We start from the raw sequence: 24005 nt of genomic DNA on the forward strand, positions 1-24005 counted from the left end.
AACTCGATCAAGAAATCTGATTTGAAGAAATTTGGAGCGTTATATTTAAAGTTATGTTAACGCTCTTTGAAATCCCGAAAAACTTAATTAAACAAAAGCGCATTTTTTACGTGAACAGTTGTTTGAAAGAAAGAAAGAAAGAAAGAAAGAAAGAAAGAAAGAAAGAAAGAAAGAAAGAATGTGATGTAAAGAATGCGATGTCAGAGGTCAGAGCATAGGTTAAAAGGTATCATTAAAAAAATCGTCAAGGATATAATATGCCCTGGATAATAAAAGTAATTTTAATTCCTTTTTGAATTTCTTAACTTCTAAAATTTGTCTGATACATAGAGGAACTGGTTGTAAATTTTTTTGCTAAGGTATATAAGTGAGTTCTTGGTGAGGAAGGATGTAGGGATTGGTAAGGGAAAATCGTTAACCTGGCGAGTCATATGACCAGCGTTAGAGGGAAGTTTAGGACATTTATGAATAAGAGTAGCTGTTTCTAAGATAAAAAGAGAAAAAAAAGTTAGGATTTTTGGAGATATAAAGAGAGGTTTACAAGAATCTCTTAACCCAGCGGAACATAGGTATCTAACTGCCCTTTTTTGAATCACAAAAATTATGTTTAATAATCCCTTGTTGCTTAAACCCCAAAAAGGCAAGCCATAACGAAGATGGGACACAATAAGAGAAAAGTACACTGAACGTGCAACTACCCCGCCCAGCTCATGCCCCGCCATTCTTACTGCAAAGCATTCAGAGGATAATTTTGATGCAAGATGTAGGATATGATCTTCGAAGCGAAGGCGACCATCAATGGTAATACCAAGGAACTTACAGCTTTCTTTGTTTCGCAAGGGGGAGTTTTCACTAAACATAAGGCCCTGAACGTCACACTTAAATCCCATAATAAAGGTTTTGCCCACATTAAATACAAGCCTGTTTGCAGCACACCACTCCGATAAAATCTTAAAAACCTGGGCTCTAACATTATCAGAATCTCTATGATTCCATAAAATGGTGGTATCATCAGCAAACTGAACCACTTTGCCCTGCAGTTTTAATGAACCCAAATCATTTACATAGAGCAAAAATAATAGTGGTCCTAACACTGAACCCTGAGGTACTCCAGTTTTAAGGGATCTGGAATCGGATAAACATCCAGGTATTGTAAGTCTTTGGGTATGATTAGACAGATAGGATTCCAGCCATTGCAATGCCACACCTCTAAAGCCATAATTATTGAGCTTAGACAGCAGTATTCCATGATCTACACAAACAAATGCCTTGGATAAATCGCAAAACACTGCCGCCGCGGACTCTTCAGAATTTAAGGACACATAGACACTCTCCAAAAAGCCGAAAACAGCGTCATGAGTTCCTTTTCCCGTTTGAAATCCAAACTGATTTGCAGATAAAATGCAATTATGTTGCAAAAAAGATAAAATTCTGATTTTTGCAAGTTTTTCAACTATCTTGGAGAAGGTAGATAATATAGAAATTTGAGGCAAATTACAATGCTCACTCAAATCTCCACCCTTATAAAGAGGGATAACCACTGCCTCCTTCAAACATGCTGAAAAGATGCCATTATGAAAGGAATTGTTTATGGCAGAAGCTAAGGCATTCAATGCTGAGTCAGGCAAAAGGAGTAGTAATTTTGATGATATTCCATCAGCTTCAGCTGATTTATGGTTTTTTAAGCTTTTAATTGCATCTCTAACGTCAGTAAGGCTAACAGGATAAAAGAAAAAAGAATTTTGAACTAACACTTGTTGAATATAATGCAAAGGATCAATATTAATATTCACATCCTTGAGCAATAAATGAGGAATATTACAGTAATAATCATTTAAACTATTTGGTCTTACTTCTGGTTCTGAAACTTTCTTGTGAGAATGCCTGAAGTCATTTGACCAACATTCTCTCTGCCTATTTGAGGACACATTCAAGCGGTCACTATAATATTTAACCTTTGCTGCTTTTATCGTCTTTCTGTATAGACTACGATATGTCTGATGATAAAGAATAATGTTTGCATTAGTTGTAAACTTGCACAACTTAGCCAAAAAACGAAGGTTTTTAACTGAAGTTCTGAGGCCTGCTGTGACCCATGGTTTTCTATTTTTCATTTTAAGCCTCTTTTTAGGAAAACACTGATTGATCTTGTCACATAGCACATGAAATAAAGTAAACGGGTCAGGAGCCATTTCAACTGCATTCCAATTAACCAAAGCTGTAGTAGAAGAAAAAGTATTAAAATTTGCTCTGCTGAAAATTCTTCCTATATAATGAGATGAAGGAAATACAGTGTTGCATGGAATATGGAATCCTAGCGAGAATGGCTTCATGGTCAGAAATACCAGATGAAAGTACTCTACATGACACATCATTTAAATTTGTACACAAATAATCAATAGTAGTTGCAGATGAGGATGTTATACGTGTGGGTGAAAGAGCATGCATCTTCAAGTCATAAGATTCCAATATACTTAAAAGGGATGTATGATATGATGGCAAGCTTAAATCAGTGATGTTAATATTAAAGTCACCAGCCAATATAACTATGGAGTGTAGAGACAATTGGGATAATAGAGAATCAAGTTTGTCCAGGAACATACCAATATCTCCTGTGGGTGGTCTATAAACACAAAGAACATATAAATTAAATCGCTTACAAAAACAAAGAGAGAATTCAAAAACCTTCTCCAACAGAAAGCTATCATACTTATTAATTTTACAGAAAAAAGCTTCAATTGTTTGTTTAACTAAAATAGCTGTTTCTCCATGTATGGAGTGTTGCCGACAAAAAATTGATATAGGAATATAATCAGATATTAAGAAACATTCGTTAGGCTTTAACCAGTGGTCAAGTAGTAATACAATATCAGGAAAATCACATGAATCAAGTAAAAGATGAAGGTCGTCCATTTTATTTCTTACAAACTGTATATTTAAAATAAAACTACTGAAACTTTTCGCATGCTTATTTTCAATGTTATTTATAGAATGTGAGTGAGCTTCATCTTCTGGGTATTTATCTATAAAAAAGAATCACTATCACAGTCAGTATCTAGAAGTCCAGGTTGATTACTTGGTTTTATTGTGGACACATTTTTTGATGAAATGCTACTTTTGAAATGTTTTAAAATATGGGTATACAGTAATGATGCTAAATCTGATCCAAAGTTGCTGGCATGATTAGACTCTAAAATTCTATTTAGATTAATATTATTTGCGTGAAATATTCTATAGAGAGCCTTATTGCTATTATAAAGTACGTTATTATATTTTGGATACATGTAAGGGCTTGTCATCACTAAACTATTGCTGTGTAAATGTATAAATTTTTTTTAAATATCGAATGATGAGCAAATACCATTTAACAATTAAATCAACATATCATTTTCTGTTAATTTCTTAACCATAGATGATGCAGTATAAATCAGTTCATTGTTTGTACTTCCTGGCTTCAGGAAACACTTGACTTTGTAGTTAGCTTCAAACTTCAGACGCATTTTTCACCTACAAAAAGAAGCTTAGGTCGATTATCAACGGGTGAATTTGGCCTACATGGCAACTGTGTTGGAGAATTTATATTAACAAATTTAGATAAGTTTTGCTGTTCCTTTAATGCACATATATCGGAATAGCAAGCTTTGCTAGAGATGGGTGATATTATGGATAAAAGAACTAACGATATTGAATAACTTTCCAACAATTTCGACTGAACGTATTTAAAATATAAAATGAATTAGAGGAGATTGAATTAGAAGAATTGAATACTTTATATTTTTTTAAGAAGTTTAGAGAAAGAACAAATAATTTCGAACTTGAACTTGATTGAAAAAAAGCGTCATTTTCATATGAATATTTGTTGTAGATAAGAATCATTATAAGTAAAAATTACTATACATGATATGACATATACATTTTTAAATGTTAAACTTAAATGAAAAATATCGCCTCTATGTTTTAATGCGAGTTAATATTTAATAATTTCTCATTAGTATTCTAAAGACAAGTATTCTAAAGACAGTTATTAAAAAAAAGGGTCAAGATATGAGTTATTTATAAATTAAAAAATGCTGTTTAATGTAGTATTAAGCTAAACAATTAAATTGTAATATAATTTAATTAAAAAATTATCCAGGAGAGTAATGTAAGTTACACAAATACTTACTGGTTCGTGATGGATGTAATTTGATAGGCGTAGCCCGCTCACCCCGTCATCGTGTATTTGGACTTTTTGTATTCTTGAAGTTGCAAGAAAGAAAGTGCAATTACTTAATTATGCGTGAACAATTGTTAGATAGGGATAGGAGTTAGTACAAGACACAAAACGATATTTAATAACTTCTCTTTTGAACAAAAAGAGAAAAATTATATTATATTAGGATTCAAGTGAAAAATTACACAGAATGGTGATTAAAATTATGCAATTTAAACTAAATTAAAAGTAGTAATCGCCCCATTTAAAATTATTTTCGACATTTATGTCTTTCGCAATCTTTAACTTGATTAAACAAAATCGTTTTTATAAATGAACAGTTGCTTGCTAGGGATGGAAGTTATCCATAAGTTAACCGGCTATACTCAATAACTTAACGCAAGCTACAATAACGCAAACCAAAGGCAAGTATTTTTTTAAATAGAAAAGAATACAAAAGAAATACAGTATAAGCTCGATGGCGTAAACACTCGTATATACGAACAACTCGGTTTTGTGAATAAAATATTTTTTGTATTAGGTACTCTATAGTGTGAACAAAAGTCTGCTCGATAATGTGAACAATTAAACAATACGTTTTTAAACGATTTTTGAGCCAATATGCCAGTAATATTTTGACTGTCTCGCTGGTTTTTGACTTGTCGTAGCATGTTTGCATGGTTCACGGCGTTTATATAGCTTTTATTCTTCAGTTTTCAGTTGACTTTAAACGCCTGAGTAATAAATTCGGTAACAACCTTTCTTTGCACGATTCTCAAAATGGGCAAAACTGTCAAAAACAAGGCCCTTACTCTACAACAAAAAGCAAATATTATTCAAGAACATCGAAAAGGTGTGTCAGTTACTATACTGGCTAGAAAATACGGAGTTGCTAAATCAACAATTTGTTCGATCAAGAAGAAAAGGGCGAAGATCTTGAAAGGGTAACCAACTCATTAGGACCAAACAAAAAGTGTACGTTAAAATCTTGTGAGTACCCAGAAATGGAAAAACAGTTGTACAAATGGTTCCTTACTCAAAGAGAAAAAAATCTTTCAATAAGCAGCGATATATTAAAACAAACAGCAATCAGAATTTTTGGAAATGTATATCCTGCGACAATGAAGTTTAGTGCAAGTGATGGATGGCTGCAACGTTTTAAAGTCCGTCATGGAATACGATTTCTAAAAATATCCGGTGAGAAATTATCATCTCAGCCGGAACTGGTTGGGCCGTTTAAAGAACAATTAAAAAAAGTTATTGATGAGCTTGGAATAACGGAAAATCAACTTTTTAATGCCAATGAAACGGGGTTGTATTGGAAACTTCTCCCAGATAAAACATATGTTTCGATTGCTGAAAAAACGGCTCCAAGAATGAAAATTGCAAAACAACGGGTGACCTTCTTAGAATGTGCAAATGCTACAGGTTGTTTCAAATTAAAACCGCTGGTGCTTGGAAAATCAAAAAATCCCCGCTGTTTTAAGCACTTTAGAAATCCGGTCATTTATAAAAATTCCAAAAACGCATGGATGACTACAGAGATATTTAAGGATTGCTTTTTTTACCACTTTGTTCCAGAAGTAAGTAATTTTGATCATAACCATTAAATCCATTTTTGAATGATTTTAGGTGAAGCAGTATCTAAAAGAATAACATCTTCCACTGAAAGCTATTCTGCTCTTAGATAACGCTCCTTCCCATCCTCGAGCAGACACATTAAAAACAGATGACGGAAACACATTTGCTATGTTTATGCCTCCTAATGTGACCCCGCTAATCCAGCCGATGGATCAAAACGCTCTGAGACTCACAAAACTATATTACAGGCAGAGTTTGCTAACTTCAATTGTGGCAACTGATGAACATGTAATCGATTCATTAAAAAAACTTACACTAAAAGACGCCATGTTGCATTTGCATAGTGCTTGGCAAGAAATTACACCGAGAACCTTATCTAAATGTTGGTATCCTGTACTGTTAAAAAATACAGAATATACAGATGAAGATTCCATACCATTAAGCGAACTTTAAAAAATTTGGAAAGACGAAGAGGCTGATCAAGTTGTTTCGGAGACTCTGAGTTTACTAAGGGAGGTTCACGAGGTATTTTTTTTACAAGAGGCTACTGTATTCTTTACTATAAATACAATTTTGTTATAGGCTGAATATACGACAAACGATATCACTGAATGGAATAAGGATGATGCTGGCATTAACCTTAATGATGATCCAAATGATAATGCTGTTTCGGAAGAAGAAGACGACTGTCAGGTCATTGAAGATCTAAAGCCTAAAATAAGATATTCTGAACCTGAAGCCATTGAAGCATTAAAGCTATGCATGCAATGGGCACAAGAAAACTTTGTTAATAGTGACGACATTATATGCCTTAAAAAACTTTATGAAAAAGCTGTAATTATAACTGTAATATCTAAAACGAAGCAATTAAAAATTACTTAAGGTATTTTTTAATACATAGGTATTATAAATAATACATACTAAGTAAATAAACAAAGGCTTGAAACTTATAATTTAGTCTCTTTACAAAAAAAAAACATAATAATCATTCTCATCCCATAATGTGAACAATCGGTAGTATGAACTACGGTTGGTTTTTTTGTGTTCATGTTACCGAGCTTGTACTGTAATTAAAATTTATATTAAAAAATAAAAATTGTTAAATAAGTTTTGACTAGAAATTGATAATTTACATGATATTCGACATTCACGCTTTAGGCATTTTAAAACTTGCTTTAACAAAAGCGCTTATTTTACATGAACAGTTGTTTGATAGGGATGAAAGTTAATATTGATAAGAGATCAAACAATGCGTCAAAATTAGTTAATTAAATACGCTTTTTCATTTACTATTTAAGGGATAGAAATAATAAAGATAGAAATATAGAATAAAGATAGAAAAATTAAATTACAGTATGGCTGAAATAATCAAATTATAATGTAATTTTTCATCATCAAAATAAAAATCAAGTCAATTAAAATAATCTAACATTTAAGCGTTTCAAAATCTTGAACTTGACTATTAAAAAACGCATTTCAATATGAACATTTATTTGCTCGGAATGGGTTTTACTATCGATAAGTAAACAAACAATATTGAATACCTACATACCAAAAAAAAGCGCAGCTATTACAGGAACTGGTTCTTCCTAGGAATGAATGTTATTATCGATAAATAGGAAAGCGATACTAAATAATCTTAACAATTTTCACTAAAACTAATTAGAACACATGAAAATTGTATTCACTCATTAAAAAAGTTTTAATATAAGTATAAATCATGATAATTCAATTGGTCTTCGATTTTTACTTTCTTCATAATCTAGAACTTGTTTGAATAAAAGCGCCCTTTTAACAAGACCAGTTGTTCATTAGGGACAAGCATTACTATCGATAAATGAACAAACGAAATTGTCTACACGAGTAATAAAATCTTACTATAATTTAAAATCGCCCTGAAAATGTAAAAGGGAAGTGAAAAAATATCAAATATACATTAAAAAGTTTTAGTATTCTATTAACCATCTTGTTGGCTTTTCACATTTCTCTCCTTCTACACACCAACCATTAAAAGTAGTGTCAGGTGGATAGCCTAAAATTTCTCTTATTTCATATATCCTTAGTGTAAACGTACTCTGATGGGTACCTGTAAAAAAACACTAAAAGTCAACAAGAAGTAAACAATCTTGGGAAAGGTACCAATAAACCATCTCGCGTGTGCACAAATAATCTGATCTATGATAGCAACTTCACCATCATGAAGCTTTTCCTTCGGTTTGTATTGGTGAACACGATATTTTGCACCAATTTCTTTTTTTAACACTTCGAAATCTACAAAAAGGACTTTAATAAAGTCATTGAAGATTCTTAAAGGACATTCACACCTTCTGCAGAACCATCAGTGGCCACAAAAACATCTGTTAAATTTAAATTATTTAGTTTTTCACTTATTTGCTTAGCCATATTCTTTACGTGTAACGCAGGATCTGTTTCGATCCTATAAGCGAAATCTCCTCTCCTAACATGTACAGCTAAATAAGGACCACCTTTTGCGTTCCTTCTAGGCTGAAAATAGCACCAATAATTTTTGAAATTATTTTAAGCCAATAGAAAGATGTTGTTTTGATGTTAGTGCTAGTTGCTTGTAAAAGATTAGTATGTGCGTTAGTGTGTTTTTGGATTTGATATCCTGTATTTCAGACTTCTTGCTTATAAACAGAATAAAGCAGATTAAAACATCTGTCAGAGTCTAAACATTAGCTACAGGGGCGTTTTATCTACGTGTGCAGTGTGTGCGGTGCACACGGGCGCAGGGTAGAGGGGGCGCCACGCCGCCACCTCCAAAAAATTTTTGTTTGTTTAACATTTGAAGTAATTAAAAGATCATTCGCGATTAAAAAACAAGTGAAAGCAGTTTTTAATTTTTTTCCATTCTTAAATATTTTTTTTAAATAATTTTTCTGTGAAAGGTTTCTTTGTTGGCCAGTCGCAGTACTTTGTAACGTGATACCCCAGTCACCGTCGAGGACCCGCAACTCATAAATATGGTTCACGCCCGGATATTTAGAAAATAAGTTGATAAGTCTAAAAATTTAGGATAAGCTTAAAGATACTTGTGTTAAAATATTGTTTTATTTTTCGATCGTAGGTAGGTCTGACCCAAGGAAATTTTATGTAGGGTACGCTAGTAAGGATCCTTGGTAGTCAAGAAAACCATCATGCCTATTGTTTTATATGGACAATGGACAAGGCGGCTTCCTTGCTGATGTCAGCAAAGTAGCCGCCATTTAAAACAAATGGCTTATTGATTTCCCCAACTCCCAAGGATCCTTATTAGCGTACCTTACATAAAATTTCCTTGGGTCTGACCTACCGATTCCTAACAAAACATACGTTGTTGTTTTTTATCACTTCCGGTTTTCCTGGAAATGACATAAGAGTAGAGTCCTTAACGACACTTTCGGTGTGTTTATTCAGGGTGTTTATTATGTTACAAACTTCTAGGGTAGGTATATAAAAAACGTTTCCGGAGCCATGTTCATATGAACTTTTCTTTTTCTTTTGTCTATCTACCCTAGAAGTTCGTAAAATATTTATTATCAACGGAACGCCTTGTATAGATATTTTTATTTATATAAAAATATTTTGATAGATAATGTGATACTAAGTTCAACTTGAGTCAAAATAAGTACCTACTTTTTATAGTTTTATCGCACTTTATATGTATAAATTGAAATTAAAATAGCTTTAATTTTTTACTTTAATATTTATTATAGTCATGGCTGATAGGAAGAAACTCTCTGGAGCACAAAATAGAAAGAGAAAGCTGGAAAAGGAAGAGGAAGCTAAAAAAGCAAGTGTCTCAATGCGAATGTTTTTGGTGCCGTCAACAAGTATAAATTCCAAATCAAAAACTTCAAACAACGAAATCGCCACTACGTCCAAGTGTTCTACTGAAAGTGAAAGAATAGTCAGCCCTTCCACTTCCAAAGCCGCAACATTAGATCCGCCGGCGCCGTCCGAGTATCACGAAGCTGAGCCAAGTCAAGTTGATCAGGTAGACTTGGAAACCGTAAATAATAGCGAAGAAGCAATAAGGAACCTTAAAGATGTAAGTGACTGGCCCACATTGTTGTCAGACAAGTTAAAATTGACTTTAGTAGAGTTAGGACCTAGTCAGCCTACTGAAAAAGACTTAATTTTTCCGTTAGACAGTTATCAAAGAAGTTTTTCTCCAAAATATTACAAAAGGCTGCTTAGCAATGGAGAAATTATTTCTAGAGTTTGGTTAACATATTCTCTGTTAAGAAATAAAGTATTTTGCTTCCCGTGTAAGCTCTTCAATGCCGTTTCTTCTCCTTTTACTGAAGGATATAAGGGTCGATTTTAAAAAATCTCTTCGTAACAAAACCACGACCGATTCTTTTAATGAACGAATTATTAATTTAGAAAAAGAACGGTGGTGCAATGTTTTAAAAATCATAATTGCGTGTATTAGATTTTTAGCAGGGCAAAATTTAGCATTTAGGAGTAAAACAAATACACTGTTTGAGAGTAATAATGGTAACTTTTTAAAACTTATTGAAATAGTGGCAATTATTTAGGTGTACATATTCAAAATAAACTGATTTCTTTACTCGCACAAAAAATTCGTACCTCTATAATCGGCGAATTAAAAGAAAATAAATACTTTTCAATTATTCTCGATTCTACGCCAGATGTCAGTCATCAAGATCAGCTTACAGTCGTCGTACGATATGTACACCTAAATAATTAAATAAAAACTGTTAATATTAAAGAGAGTTTTCTTGGATTTGTACCAATAACAGATTCTACTGGACAGGGACTTGCCAATACATTACTTAATTTTCTAAGCAGTCATAATCTCGATATTATGGACCTGCGAGGCCAAGGATATGATAATGGGGCAAACATGAAAGGTAAAAATAATGGTTTGCAGAAAAAAATTATTGATGTAAATCCTCGTGCTTTTTTCATACCTTGTGCTGCTCACAGTTTGAATTTGGTCGTCAATGACGCTGCAAAGGCATCCTTAGATATCACCAATTTTGTTCCGATTATTCAAGAAATATACATTTTTTCTTTTTCAACCAAAAGATGGCAAATACTTAAAGATGAGTTACCGAGCTTATTGTTAAAGCCTGTGTGTCAGATACCAGATGGGAAAGCAGAATAGATGCGGTTAAAGTGTTGCGATTTAACCTCGCAATCTTGCAAATTCCTTGCTTTTGAAAATAAAATCATTCAAATTCATATGCTCCATCTCTGTATGGTATAAAATATTAAGTAAAATTAATGTAGTGAGAAAGGTAATGCAAAGTTCGACTAGTACGTTGCCTGTCATAGTTTCTTTGTTAGAAAATACTAAATCCTATTTGGAAGACCTTAGAAATGAAAAAGGGTATTCTGACATCCTCGATGAAGCTAAGCTTATCGCCACAGATATTGATTGTGATCCAACATTTCCTGAATATAATCCTATCAGACCACGTCTTAAAAAAAGGTTATTTGATCATGAATCAAGAGATGAAGTTTCAACAAAAACCCCCAGTGAGTTATACAAGATTAACTTTTTTTTCGTCATCTTAGACACGGCGATCATACAATTAGAAGAACGGTTTCAACTACTTAAAAACAATTTTGAAAAATGTTCGTTTTTAAATACTAATATAGAAGAATTTGCAAATTTGGAAAATAAAGAAAAAATACGAAAATTTAGAAATGATTCTATTTGATCCAAATAAAAATGAGTATGACATTAATGCAAAAGATTTACATGAAGAACTAGATAATGTGATTCATTTGTTGCCTTCTAGTAAAAACCCAATAGATATTCTTCAATATCTTCATTTAAATAATCTACCAAGTCTTTTTCCGAACTTAATAATATCGTTAAGTAGCAGAGGGTGAAAGAAATTTTTCTAAATTAAAAATTATTAAAATTCATTTAAGGTCTACAGTGGGACAACAAAGACTAAGCGACCTCTCTTTAATTAGCATTGAAAACGAAATTGCTAACAAAATTGATATAACTGATATTATTAGTGACTTTGCCCTTAAAAAAGCACGTAAGGTCCAATTTACCTAGGAAAATTAATGTTTAAGAGTGTTATCTGTTATTATAAAATGTTTTTTTTTAATTTTATATTTTATTTAGATCATAATTTTACTTTAAATAATGTCTGTGTTTCAAGTGTTTTTATTTCAGTGTTAGCGCCTTTATTTATTTTGTTATTGTTAGTTTAAATATAATTTTTTTATGAAATACACGCTTTATTTATTTACATTTTGATATACCATAAAATGGAGCACGCGCAACTTTTTTCAACTTACTTTTAAAAAATTGCAGACTTAAATTGCAAAATAAAAATAAATAAGTTTCATGAGTTTTACATAAAGCTGGGCGTGGCACCCCAAAAAAAATCGTCTCAAGGGGCGCCGCCTATGACAATTGGCACACGGGCGCCTTGGACCTCAGGAACGCCCCTGATTAGCTACGTTTTCATGAGTATTAAATTGGTTTTGAAGACTGACCTAAACCATGAAAACACCCATTCGTGTCAGTTTTCAAAACGTCTTTCAGAGTCTAAATCCGGCTTCATACATTTGTGCAAGAGAAAATATGCAAAAAAGAAGAAAAGTTACTGGCGTAAACAGAAGCTCACTTTTTTTTTCAGAGAAATAAACTAATCAAAAATCAATTTTAAAAAATATCGGTGCAACCTCACCTTTACGTTCTTCACGTGTATTTTTGCAAATCTATTAGCTTTTTTAATAATTTATTCATTTCTGCATTTTCGTTTGATTTGGATTTCTTAACTGTCTCATATTAAATAAATTAAAACTAATATTACAAATTATTATTCTTCTCAACTCTAGAAAAATATCAAATAATTTACATCAATATTTATTGTTTATTATCCCTTTGATTTGACATATCGAGTTTGTTAGCGGTCTCCCAAGAATGCTAACAAAGGCTTTAAGCGCCTTTTACGGTGACGTCATAACTTGATCGCTCGAATGACATAAAACGCTTATAGGCGCTTACCGCTAAAATATGGCTTAAGTTTTTGATTCGACGTTTGACGTGACGTGTCAAAACAATTGTTCACTGGATGTTGTGGTTTTATAACCTCACTTAATTGAACTTACAAACATTTTATTAACAAAAAAAAAAACGGAATAAACTTTTTATTGCAAAATTCAATAATGCGATGATGAAAAATATTTCACCCATATAATGCCGAACGATTTATCAAGTAAGAAAGCCCTTTAACGTAAAATCTAACACATCAACACAAATTATAACCTCACTTTTCTTGCTAGAAAAAAAGATAATTTTTCTAAATAAAGGTAAGTCTAACCAACTCCCTTTATTTCAGCTAAAGTCCAGCAACCAGACATAAATGATGTGTTTGAAGAAATTCTGTTTAGTGAAGAAAAGGTGATAGAAAAAGGATACCAGCAGGGGTATTCCATAGGACGGACCGAAGATAACCCAGAAGGATACCACTTAGGTTACCATAGGGGGGCAGAAATTGGATCGGAAATTGGTTATTATCAAGCTTTTGTTGATCATCATCTGGACATCACCAAAAGTGCTTCGGAAAAAGTGGTGAAACTCTTAGAAAAACTTAAAAAAGTTTGTGATGAGTTTCCCCACACTAACTCTGAACAGTTTGACATATTTGAACTTCTAGAAACAGTTAGATCATGTTATAAAAGAGTGTGTATCCTGTTGAAGGTCAGTACCAGTTTCCATAAAGAAGGATTAAGTTTTTAATATGGCAAACAAAGCTAATTTAATTCAACAAATTGAACATACTTTAGCATTTTTAGAGGGCGTCCTACCTCTGGCAAATGTGCATATGGTGGATTATTTTAATAAAAATGTGTTTTTGGATAGCACCTACATTTCAGAAGACATCAGACAAGAATGCTTAAGTAATGGCATTAAAAATACCATAAACACAATATTTGAGCAAAAAACCAACCACATGCAGCACTTACATCAATTTATTTCGAAAAGCAGAGCATTGACATTAAAAAATACCTTGCTATGTTTGTCTTTAAATGAATTTACTGACAAACTTAAGCTCCTCGGGTCTGATGACATCTCAAATATTAAACTGGATATATTTATGAGCTCCAAGAAGTCTCATGAGGTTGAAATTTTAAGTGGAGTAGCTGCAGCAATTCAAAATGTCTCTAAAACCACACACCTCATAGATATTGGGGATGGAAAAGGTTATTTGAGTTCAATGCTTGCTCTAAACTATAAAATTCCCATTTTAGGAATAGATGCTTCTCAAGTGAATACCGATGGGGCTGTCAACAGGGCTAACAAGCTCTCAAAGGTTTGGAATGGGGTTGTTACCAATACAAAATCAAGGGAAACCAGTATAGATTTGTACAAGCAAATCACCAAGTATGTGGATCTAGATGTTAACTTGTCTCAGCTGGTATCCAATATATTTTTAGAAAAACCTTTGGGACCAATAAGTTTGGGTTTAGTGGGACTCCACACTTGCGGTAACTTAGCACCCACTTGTCTCAAACTTTTTTCCCAAAAAAGTGACATTAAAACAATTTGTAATGTGGGTTGTTGCTATCATCATTTAACCGAGTACCCTAAAAACAGAAATTCTGGTCAAGATTTGAACATTGGGTTTCCTTTAAGTCAATTTTTGACAAATAAACAGTGTCATATTGGAAGGGGAGCTAGAATGATAGCAGCGCAGTCAGTAGAGAGAATTTTAAGCAAAAAAGAGAGACCTAGTAAAACAATTTTCTACAGATCATTGCTGGAAGTTCTAATTAACCAGAAGGCCAAAAATTGCAAAAATAGGGAAGTGGGGAGGTTCAGAAAACCTTGTGAAAACTTTGTTGAATATGTGAGAAAAGCCTCTGCAAGGATAAACCTTGATTTAGGAATGACTGATGAGCAAATTAATGCATTTTATATAAAGTATCAACATAGGATGGATGAAATGGACTTGTTTTACTTGTTAAGGGCTTTAGTGGCACCCGTTGTAGAAACCTTAATACTCTTAGACAGACTTCTATTTCTTGTTGAACAAGGTTTTGAAAAATCTTTTGTTGTATATTTGTTTGATGCCGCTATTTCTCCTAGATGTTATGGAATTGTTGCAATAAAAAGTTAGCATTTCACACTTATCTTTTCATTCCCACAATTTTCAGGCAGTTCTATATTGTCACTGGCATCAATTGTTTGTATTTGCTGCATATGATGCACATTTCGTCGCCTTGCATACAAAGGGGCGTAATTCATAATTTGAATTTTTTTGGATTTCGCCCAGAGGTTGACAAATTTGGTGTTTTCTAGCTGCTCTCAAAAGGGCGTAACTCAATATAATTTATTGCCTGGGTTATGCACGCAAACTGTTTAGGCGTATCTCATCAAGTCATTTTAAAACAGCAGACAAAAAGGCGTATCTTAGGTACGCTATAATGTAACTATATTTTGTAAGAAGCAGCAAGAACATTAGGCAAATTCGTCTTCGATTTTTTGAGCCCTTTCATGGTCAAAGTGAAGGGGACTCAATCCATAGTGCCATAAGTACTGCCATTTCGCGTTCAGGAAACATATTTGTTCCATCTCAATTGATTCCGATTTTTAGACTAGCTAAGGTTAAAAAATCCCTATAATGTAATTCCAATGAATTATTCCGATTTCATAGATTTTAAAGGCTTGTCGAAAGATTTAAAAGTTTTAAGCATACTCCAAGATGATGACAGAAACCAAATCAACTGGACAGAAATCTTTGAAATTAAAGTTGAAAAGGAAATTCCAGATAAATTTTTTTTAAAGTGTCTCACTGTGATGAACATTACAGAAGCCTCACATTGAAGAGAACAAACATAGATAATTTTTCCCTCGGAGAACTTAACAATGAACGACCAAAGATAACATGTCTAAAATAGCAGGACCTAATTTCTTTGTGCAGTGGAGAAACTCCTGTAATTCGATCTCAGGAGCATGTGTCATTTTACAGACCTCTTTCACATAAATAAGTCCCTATTTTTATCGTTTTATGTTATAAACAGTTTAGTTTTTTTGTTAGAGTTTTTTACTTTTGGTTTATTATGATATATTTTTTAAGTTAAAACATTAACAAAAATGTTTACTTATTCTTATAAAGCTGATAGTGTTAAGGGCGTTAAGGAACCTACGTTTATTATTTTGCGATAAGAATTTTTTTTAAGGCCAGGCCAGGATTTCCACTTTTCATTTCTTTGAAGTACTAGGTTAATTTGAAACTTAATAAATGTTTAATTTTTCGAATAAAAGTACTCAAATCACTTCAAATCAGGACACTGGAAGTTCTAATTGACCAGAAGGCTAAAAATTGCAAAAATAGGGAAGTGGGGAGGTTCAGAAAACCTTGTGAAAACTTTGTTGAATATGTGAGAAAAGCCTCTGCAAGGATAAACCTTGATTTAGGAATGACTGATGAGCAAATTAATGCATTTTATATAAAGTATCAACATAGGATGGATGAAATGGACTTGTTTTACTTGTTAAGGGCTTTAGTGGCACCCGTTGTAGAAACCTTAATACTCTTAGACAGACTTCTATTTCTTGTTGAACAAGGTTTTGAAAAATCTTTTGTTGTATATTTGTTTGATGCCGCCATCTCTCCTAGATGTTATGGAATTGTTGCAATAAAAAGTTAGCATTTCACACTTACCTTTTCATTCCTCCAATTTTCAGGTAGTTCTGTATTGTCAGTGGCATCATTTGATTGTAAAATCGATTGCCTGTATTTGTCAGCAAATTGTTTTAACTTTTTGCTGAATCTCATGCTTCGCAGGGCCTGCCAGAATTCTTTTTTACCATAGGAATCATGTAAAGGGATTTCTGCATGATCAAACATTATAACCCTAATAGATAATAGGGCAGGATCAAACAAAGGGGTAACCAAAACAGTGGGAATTTAACGAACATAATTTGTATTCTTTTACCTTGACTTATCTTGTTTTAAAATTCCTTGAAGTTGTGTTGCATGCCCACAAAAAGATAAACATTGCACCTTATGTGACGTAACGTTTTCATAATAAAAATAATTCAGTCTTGGCGGTTTGGTGCATTTCTCTATGCTCCACTTGTCTAGGAACTTTCCTGTTTTAAACATCTCTTCATAATGTTGAAGCACATATACTTGGTTAATGACTAATTTACTATAACCCTTGTCCTTAAATAACTGAAATTTTCGTTTATAAATATTAATAACTAAATAAAGCCAAGTACCTCAAATAAGTCAAACATTTCAATAACGGGGGCGAACTCCTGTAAGCTCTTAACGTCGAAGAAAGTGGACCAAGGAAGGTGTTCAGGTTCTTCACTATACTCCCAATGTCTTAAATGGGAAAACGGCGGCAAAACAAGGATTGTGTTATTTAAGTCGGGATCTTTGGACTTTTTGAACTGCTGGGCCATTACGGCGAGTCTTACATATACATCTTTGCGAAGGTTGAAGCCTTCTTGAGGGTTTACATCATAAAGAATGTATCTGAAAGACGGGGGATGCATTTATTATTAATAGCTGTTAAGGCTCAAGATTAAAAAGTATATAACAACAATAATAATAATGTATTTATTGCCAACAAAACAGCATTTGTTTGAAATATTTAAGGGATTTTTCTTTACATAAAAAGATAGGAAGTATAAGGAAGATACCATTAGCACTACTACTTTGGTGAAGAAGAATGCACCCCAAAAACACGGAAAATTCTTTTTTTTTATTAGAGTCCCAAAACTGCATTCCATCAACAAGAAGAAACGACTATTTGCAAAATAAAAATTTTATTGTTTCAAGATATACTTGATCGTATAGTCTTTTATAAGCCCAAATAAATTATTAATTGCGGATGTAGTATATTATATATGAATTATCTAGGTGATCTTATCATATTATCTATCTAGGTGATGCCAATAAATTTTACCAATTACATTACCAATTTCAGGTTTATGCTTTGCCATTTAAAGTGGATAAAAGTGAACAAATATTTTGCTCAAAGCTAATAGACCAGTTTTTTCCTAATTTCATTTAAGATATCTCTAATTATCTATTATCTTTCTATCTGTTCAGCTATGAAAGTGTATGTATTTACTAGCCTAAGGCACACCCTGGATTATGTCAATCGTCTCAGACTAGCACTTTTCCCCATTTACTAATAGAGTCTTTTTAATGTTTCAAGTCATGAAAATTCTGTGTTTACTACTTCATAAAGCCATAAGCACTTGAATAAAAGAAAACTTAAGGTTAAATATTGCAGACTCTGTTTGGCCTATTAAGGATTCTTTTAATTTTTGTTATTTTTGTAAGCATATTCCTTTCACACCAGCCAATCTACCTAGGTTTACCTAGAGATTTACACAGTCTTGCAGCATTTTAATTAAACAGTAAATTTTTAAGTCATCAGTAAAGGCTAAGTAATTTATGGATAACCATTAATCTCATGATTATGTATGATGTCAAAGGCTTTTAAGTTTTCACTGAAAAACAACCCAGTCACTTTCTCCTTCCTCTATCTTCATACCATTCATGATCAAAATCTTGATAAATTGTCTTATAAATAAAAATCTTTTAAAAGATATTGTAAATAAGATTAAACTAAAAAATAAACTTCATAAACTAATTAAAGCAGGAACATAGGCATAGCAGAGCTAAGACATTTCAGCAAATTAAGTTTTCAAGTCTAAGAAATGAAGTGAAACATCAAATTGACAATGGAGACTTCACCTTTCAAAAAGAAATTGAACTTGACATTAACAATAATTTTAATAAATTTTGGAGTCACATGAAATTGAAGAGTAATGGTATTCCTGGAGAAATTAATTTCAGAAGCATTTGCTGATTTCTGTTTATGAGCCCTCTTCTAAGGATACAATAAGAGGGTGGGATTCAGGGTGTTTTTGAGTCTGGTACAATCACTGAGGACCAAGTAAGAGTAGCAATTAAGCAATTTAAACCAAAAAAAAGTGTTGACACCGACAATATTCCTTGCTATATCTATAAAGGCTGTCTAGATTTTCTTGTGAAACCCTTAGCTCACATATTATATGTGGCTGTACAAAATAATATTTTTCCAAATGGGTTAAAAATGCTGTGATTAACTTTGAATTCTTAAGTCTGGCTCTATTAATAATGTAATATTAAAAATGTAAAAATTATAAGTCCATAAGTGTTGGTTCATTTGCTAAAATCTTTGAAATGTGTCAATGCTCCAAATGATTTGTCACAAAAAACCATATTACATTATGTAAGGAGCAACAATGTTTTGTTAGTAATAGGTCAACAGTTAACAATATATAGGTCTTTAAAGATGAAATTTCACAAGCAATAAACAATAAAGATTAAGCTTCAATAAGATGCAAGTAGTTAAAATTAAAGGCTGCTATTCAAAACAATTTATAGCAATGTCCAATGTTCTGTGGGAAAAAAAAAAAAAAAGAGGCATTTATTTCCAACAGGTTTGTTACCCAATTACAGGAAAGAATAAAAGGAAAAAAATATTTACCAAAATAAGTATAAAAATGAAAAATCAAAATGCTTAACATTCTATGTACTTAAACAGAATATCTATATACATACTAAAAAGACTCTGCATCACCTATTTACTTAATACCTTCTATAATGGACATTAAACTGTCAACAAAAATATCGAACCATTCATGTAAATTAATATTAATATAATTCTGACACATTATATTAATAGGGGATTTTAAACAAAATATTAGTCCTAGCGGGATTTACATAAAATAATCTCAAATGCCTAGAGTTTATTCCTGGTACCCTAAAATTTAATCCAGCCAAAAGGGTGGAACAGTCAATCTTGTTATGAATAAGGTTATATAAGAATTTTATGGAAAGAATTTCTCTTCTTTTTGCTAAGGGTATAATATTAAATGTATTTAAGTATAATTGACTATCCAAACCTCTGGCTGGAAAGACACCTTCCTCTCTAAACCAGAGATACTTCATAAACTTGCGCTGAATGCGCTCAATATCATCTATCAGCTATAAATTGGGTACCAAATTAGAGATCTGTATTCTATTTTTGCTATATTGGGAAAGTAAATTGACCCCTGATCTTGTTTACTCTTTTTATTAATGCCTAATGTCATTAACCATTCAAAAAGCCTTCTTTTTGCAGATAAATCCAAGATATTTAAGGCCATCACTGAAAAAGGTGATTGTATAAAATTGCAACAGGGCCTGTAGGTTGTGACCACTAAATGTTGACAAATGCTGTGTAATGTTTGTTATGACAGCGTCAAGAATCTTGGAATATATCTGCAATCTAATTCAAGTTTAATGTACACTTTACCCATATTGTTAACAAGGCATATAACATATTGAGCTTTATTATGAGGAACTCAAACTCTTTATAAAATCTGTTATAACTAAAACCGTCTTTAGTAGAACCACATCTTGAGTATGCTTCTATAATTTGGCTGCCTTAAGCAAATTGCCATATAGATTATATTGAGAAGTTTTTATGGTATTTATATTTGAGAAAAAAATAAAGTCCTACTTATAATGCAACTAGTGTTAAATTGCAAACATTTGTTCAAAAAAGACTAAATCAGGGTGCATTATTTATTTACTACATCATTAATAGATATATTGTTATTTGATAGGTTTCATAAATATTTATTAGTTCCTAATATCAATCTAAGGTTAAGACTGCAGGGAGATTTTTGTGTTAACTTGTGCAGTTGTTCTGCCCTTACTTTAATGTTAAAAACATGTAATACTTTAACATTGCAACATGGTTTGGGTATTTTTGGTTCTAAACAGTCATTTATTAAAGCACATATTATTTTAGTTAGTTGCTGTCCTTTACAGGTAAGTATCTTTAGGTTTGTAAGTTATTGAAAAAATAAATAATCATTTTAAAAATTTCCTGTTTAGTTGTGGAGTTTAGAGTTCAATAAAAAAAAAATTTATTTGATAAAAAAATTTTAAGTTTTACCTTTTTTTATTTACAGACAATTCTTGGCAGCTATCAGCACTACAGTATTCTTCCTCACTGAATCCTCGATTAAATAAACAAATTAAAATTAATAAAGTCGTGTGTTTTTTCATTATATTATTATTTATTCAATATTTTATTTAAATTTTGTTGCTTTTGTTTATATACAGAAACCTAACCTAACTATTGTCTTATATTGTTTTTGACAGATGACGTAGTTGTCGAACTTGCGGTTGCGGAGCGTAGCTCATAAATGATCCTTGCTGCCAAAGAAAGTCGAACCACGATATAACCAAAACACGGTATGTCAGCGCGCACACATAACGCATTTCCCGGTTGGTGTGACGTCACGTGTGTAACATCCCATACCACTAGACGCGGGATAGAAACGGATAAAATTTATTCATTTGCTGAATTAATAGTTTAAGGGGGGCAAAATTTTATTTAGTATTATTTGTTTTATTTTATAGAATATACAGGAAAAGTCTAATAACTGTAAAATACAACCAAAATGTTATAATTATTAATAAAATGTATTACGTATTTAGAGGATTATGGAGTTGGGTTGACTTGAAATTCGTAGGACAGTGTAAAGAATCGAAAAAATCTATTCGAGATTTATTAGTGGAACAAATTTAAAAAAAAAATTTTTTGTTAATAAAATTTATGAATAAGTAAACCTATGAGTAATTAAATTAAAGAATAAATAAAACACAACTTGAAGTAGTTAATACATGTTTTTTAATTTTTTCTTTATTTTAATATGTATACACTTTAATTATTATGACTAATAATTTTCAAATAAAACAGAAATACATTTTGAGTAGGTACATTTTGTTTAAAAATAAAAACTGCTTTTATTGAAAACATGATAAAAGTAATAAAAGGACAAATTTATATATTTTTTTCCATAATTAAGTATTATTTTTTCTTAACATTAGTAAACTTTGACATTTTGCGTTCTAATCGTTTCTTAATGTTTAAAAAACTAATTTTACGATTCAAATCTCGTAATCTGATGTATGTACGAGTTCTAGATAAACACAAAAGAACTTCATATGGGATTTTAGTTGTTAAGTTTGGCCATTGTTTGATTTGCCAACTTTTTAAATAAATATTTTTCGCTCAGCAATGATTCTCCATGCATGTTTTGGAATTCAACCTCTAAAATCCTAGTAGCATTTAATAACTCCTCATTTGGATATAAAAGGTTTCCTCTGGAAATAATTGTAAGCCAATTCTGTGACACTCTGGTCAATTGTAATTTTTTTTGTTTCATCACCTAGGTTAAATTTGTCCTTGAATCTGTAGGCCACATATCCTGCTATGTACCTTAAGGCATCCTCGTTAATTCTATCTTTTAACTCGAAAGTTTTCAGAATTTCGTTACTTTCAGCGTTACCTTCTGCCTCAGAAATATGTATTTCTGTGTATGCCGGCTCAGAAACGTCGTAACTTTCTAACAATACCTCTTCCAGGACAAGAGATTTGTCCGTATCGATATTTGGATTTTTTGTCAGGCTAAAAAGAACTGTTTGCGTTAAACAAACTTCATTTTTGGGGTGGGGTTCTAATGTTACTTGTAAAGGCTTAAGCAAGCGCGGCTCTATAGTTTCTTGAGTATTAGTATTTTCTGTGAAAATTGCAGAGGAATTTTTCCCGAGTATGTACCATCTCAGGCGATACACAAAATCTAGGGGGCTGGGATGATCATTTGACCCACCCATTCCTCTAATATATGAAAAAAAATTTTCAAGCACATCTTGGTTCAGCCTTGATGTTAAAATGTATTCAATACCAAATCTCTTTTGCCCGTACTCAGATAAACCTATCATAGACCTGTTGGTTAAAATTATACCTTTTTGAAAAGGAAGCAAATATTTATGGGTGCCAACGGTCATACCCAGAACTACATTTGAGACTTGATTTAGTAAGTCTTGTTGGGCTCTCAGTTCTGTACCAAAGGCATTTTTTTCCATGCACCCTGAAAATGTATTTCTTGAATTTAATAAATCGAACCAATCATTAAATAATTGACAAATATCTGCTACACTTTTCCATGATACGTTATCTGGCATATATCCATTTTCCCCAAGGTATCTAATCGCTTTTGCATTTGAATTTGACAATAGCTGCACCGCTGGCCTAACTTTTTGTCGCTCTGCTCCAGTAACATTTAAATGGTATTCGGTTATCTTGTGCACAATTGTTAATTCAGATATTGAACAATCTAGAAGTGTTTGGAAACATACTTGTCGATTTTTTCCCCGTTTACAGTAAATCCTTGGTCAAGAAGGTGATTACGAACCAGCTTAGTTAAATGAGGGACATCTGCAAGCACAAAAATTTTTAAACTTTCATCTGACGGATGAATGAAATGGCAATTTTTCGTATGTCCAATATTCAGCTGCGACCATAAACCCATGTTTATAGGACCCATGTCGCCGACTATTGCCACCACAGTTAACCCCACATTATACAATTCTATAATTATACTTTTTATAATGTCAGCCGTCATTGGTTGATCAAATTGAAAAAAAATGGGCTGTTTCCAATTTTTTAATAATCCTCGTATCATTACAGTTTGGCAACTCTTATGAGGTCCAATTTTTTGTTCATATTTTTTTTCGATGTCTATTCTGTTGGACACATACACTTCATCAAAGGATAAAATACAAAGTTTATCAATGGGCTTCATATTCAATGTTATACCCTTTAACATTTTGATAACACTATGTAATATACCAGGTGTTAAATCAAAAGTGGCTGCCCAGGTTCTAAGAGTTGAGAGCCCTGGTAGAGGATAGCCATTAGCTCGTAAATATCTATAAGCTTTGGGGCTGACACTGCGTAAAGATATGGCCGATGCAATGTCCTCCGGGCTCCAATGAACAGTTTTCTTTTCAGGATGTTCCAGTTTTTTAATTTGTCCTGGAGAAAAAATTTTCATTAAAGATGTTTTCATCCACTTCCCTCTTTGACTTTTTTTTTGAAGTATCTTTAAAAGCATTTTATTTTTTTGCCTTAACACTGAAACTTTTGCTGTGAGTTTCTCTATTTTGTTGTACAAAACAATTTTGTTGTTGAGCAGTTTCTTGGCCTCCTACGTCACCCGATTTAACGTTGCTCGATTTTTTCTTGTGGGGACATGTAAAGTCTTTAGTCTACGAAACTCCAGTAGAATCAGAGCTAGTCTTAATTGGACGAATAACAGCAGCATTTGAAATCATTCAAAACGAGGATCAAATTTTTCGCCGAAATCATGTGC

At 32.4% G+C, this 24005-nt stretch overlaps 3 protein-coding genes across 4 annotated transcripts in view; 2 read left to right on the plus strand and 1 right to left on the minus strand.

Moving 5' to 3' along the window:
- The window catches only part of LOC126739499 (vacuolar protein sorting-associated protein 35), a 48734-nt gene extending 27833 nt beyond the window's left edge, over positions 1-20901 (minus strand). Inside the window, exons 1-4 of one of the 2 annotated variants that reach the window (XM_050445207.1) lie at positions 20738-20901; positions 17007-17268; positions 16721-16950; positions 16447-16639 (exon numbers count right to left, since the gene is read on the minus strand). In XM_050445207.1, the coding sequence (XP_050301164.1) occupies positions 16447-16639; positions 16721-16950; positions 17007-17268; positions 20738-20850 (798 nt within the window). In that variant the 5' untranslated portion in view covers positions 20851-20901. Of the gene's footprint in view, positions 1-16446; positions 16640-16720; positions 16960-17006; positions 17269-20737 lie in introns of both variants that reach the window. The other variant, XM_050445206.1, reaches the window with a different exon arrangement.
- Positions 12847-13517, plus strand: LOC126739538 (protein LTO1 homolog). The gene is made up of 2 exons (XM_050445285.1): positions 12847-12993; positions 13117-13517. Exons 1-2 carry the CDS (start codon positions 12975-12977, stop codon positions 13515-13517), a joined length of 420 nt encoding a protein of 139 aa, XP_050301242.1. The 5' UTR covers positions 12847-12974.
- Positions 13519-14905, plus strand: LOC126739510 (probable methyltransferase-like protein 25). Its single transcript, XM_050445247.1, has one exon. It carries the CDS (start codon positions 13519-13521, stop codon positions 14896-14898), a length of 1380 nt encoding a protein of 459 aa, XP_050301204.1. The 3' UTR covers positions 14899-14905.
- Positions 20902-24005: the final 3104 nt, after the last annotated feature.

The sequence above is a fragment of the Anthonomus grandis genome, chromosome 8, assembly GCF_022605725.1.
Source record: "Anthonomus grandis grandis chromosome 8, icAntGran1.3, whole genome shotgun sequence".
Classification (NCBI taxonomy): Eukaryota; Metazoa; Arthropoda; class Insecta; order Coleoptera; family Curculionidae; genus Anthonomus; species Anthonomus grandis.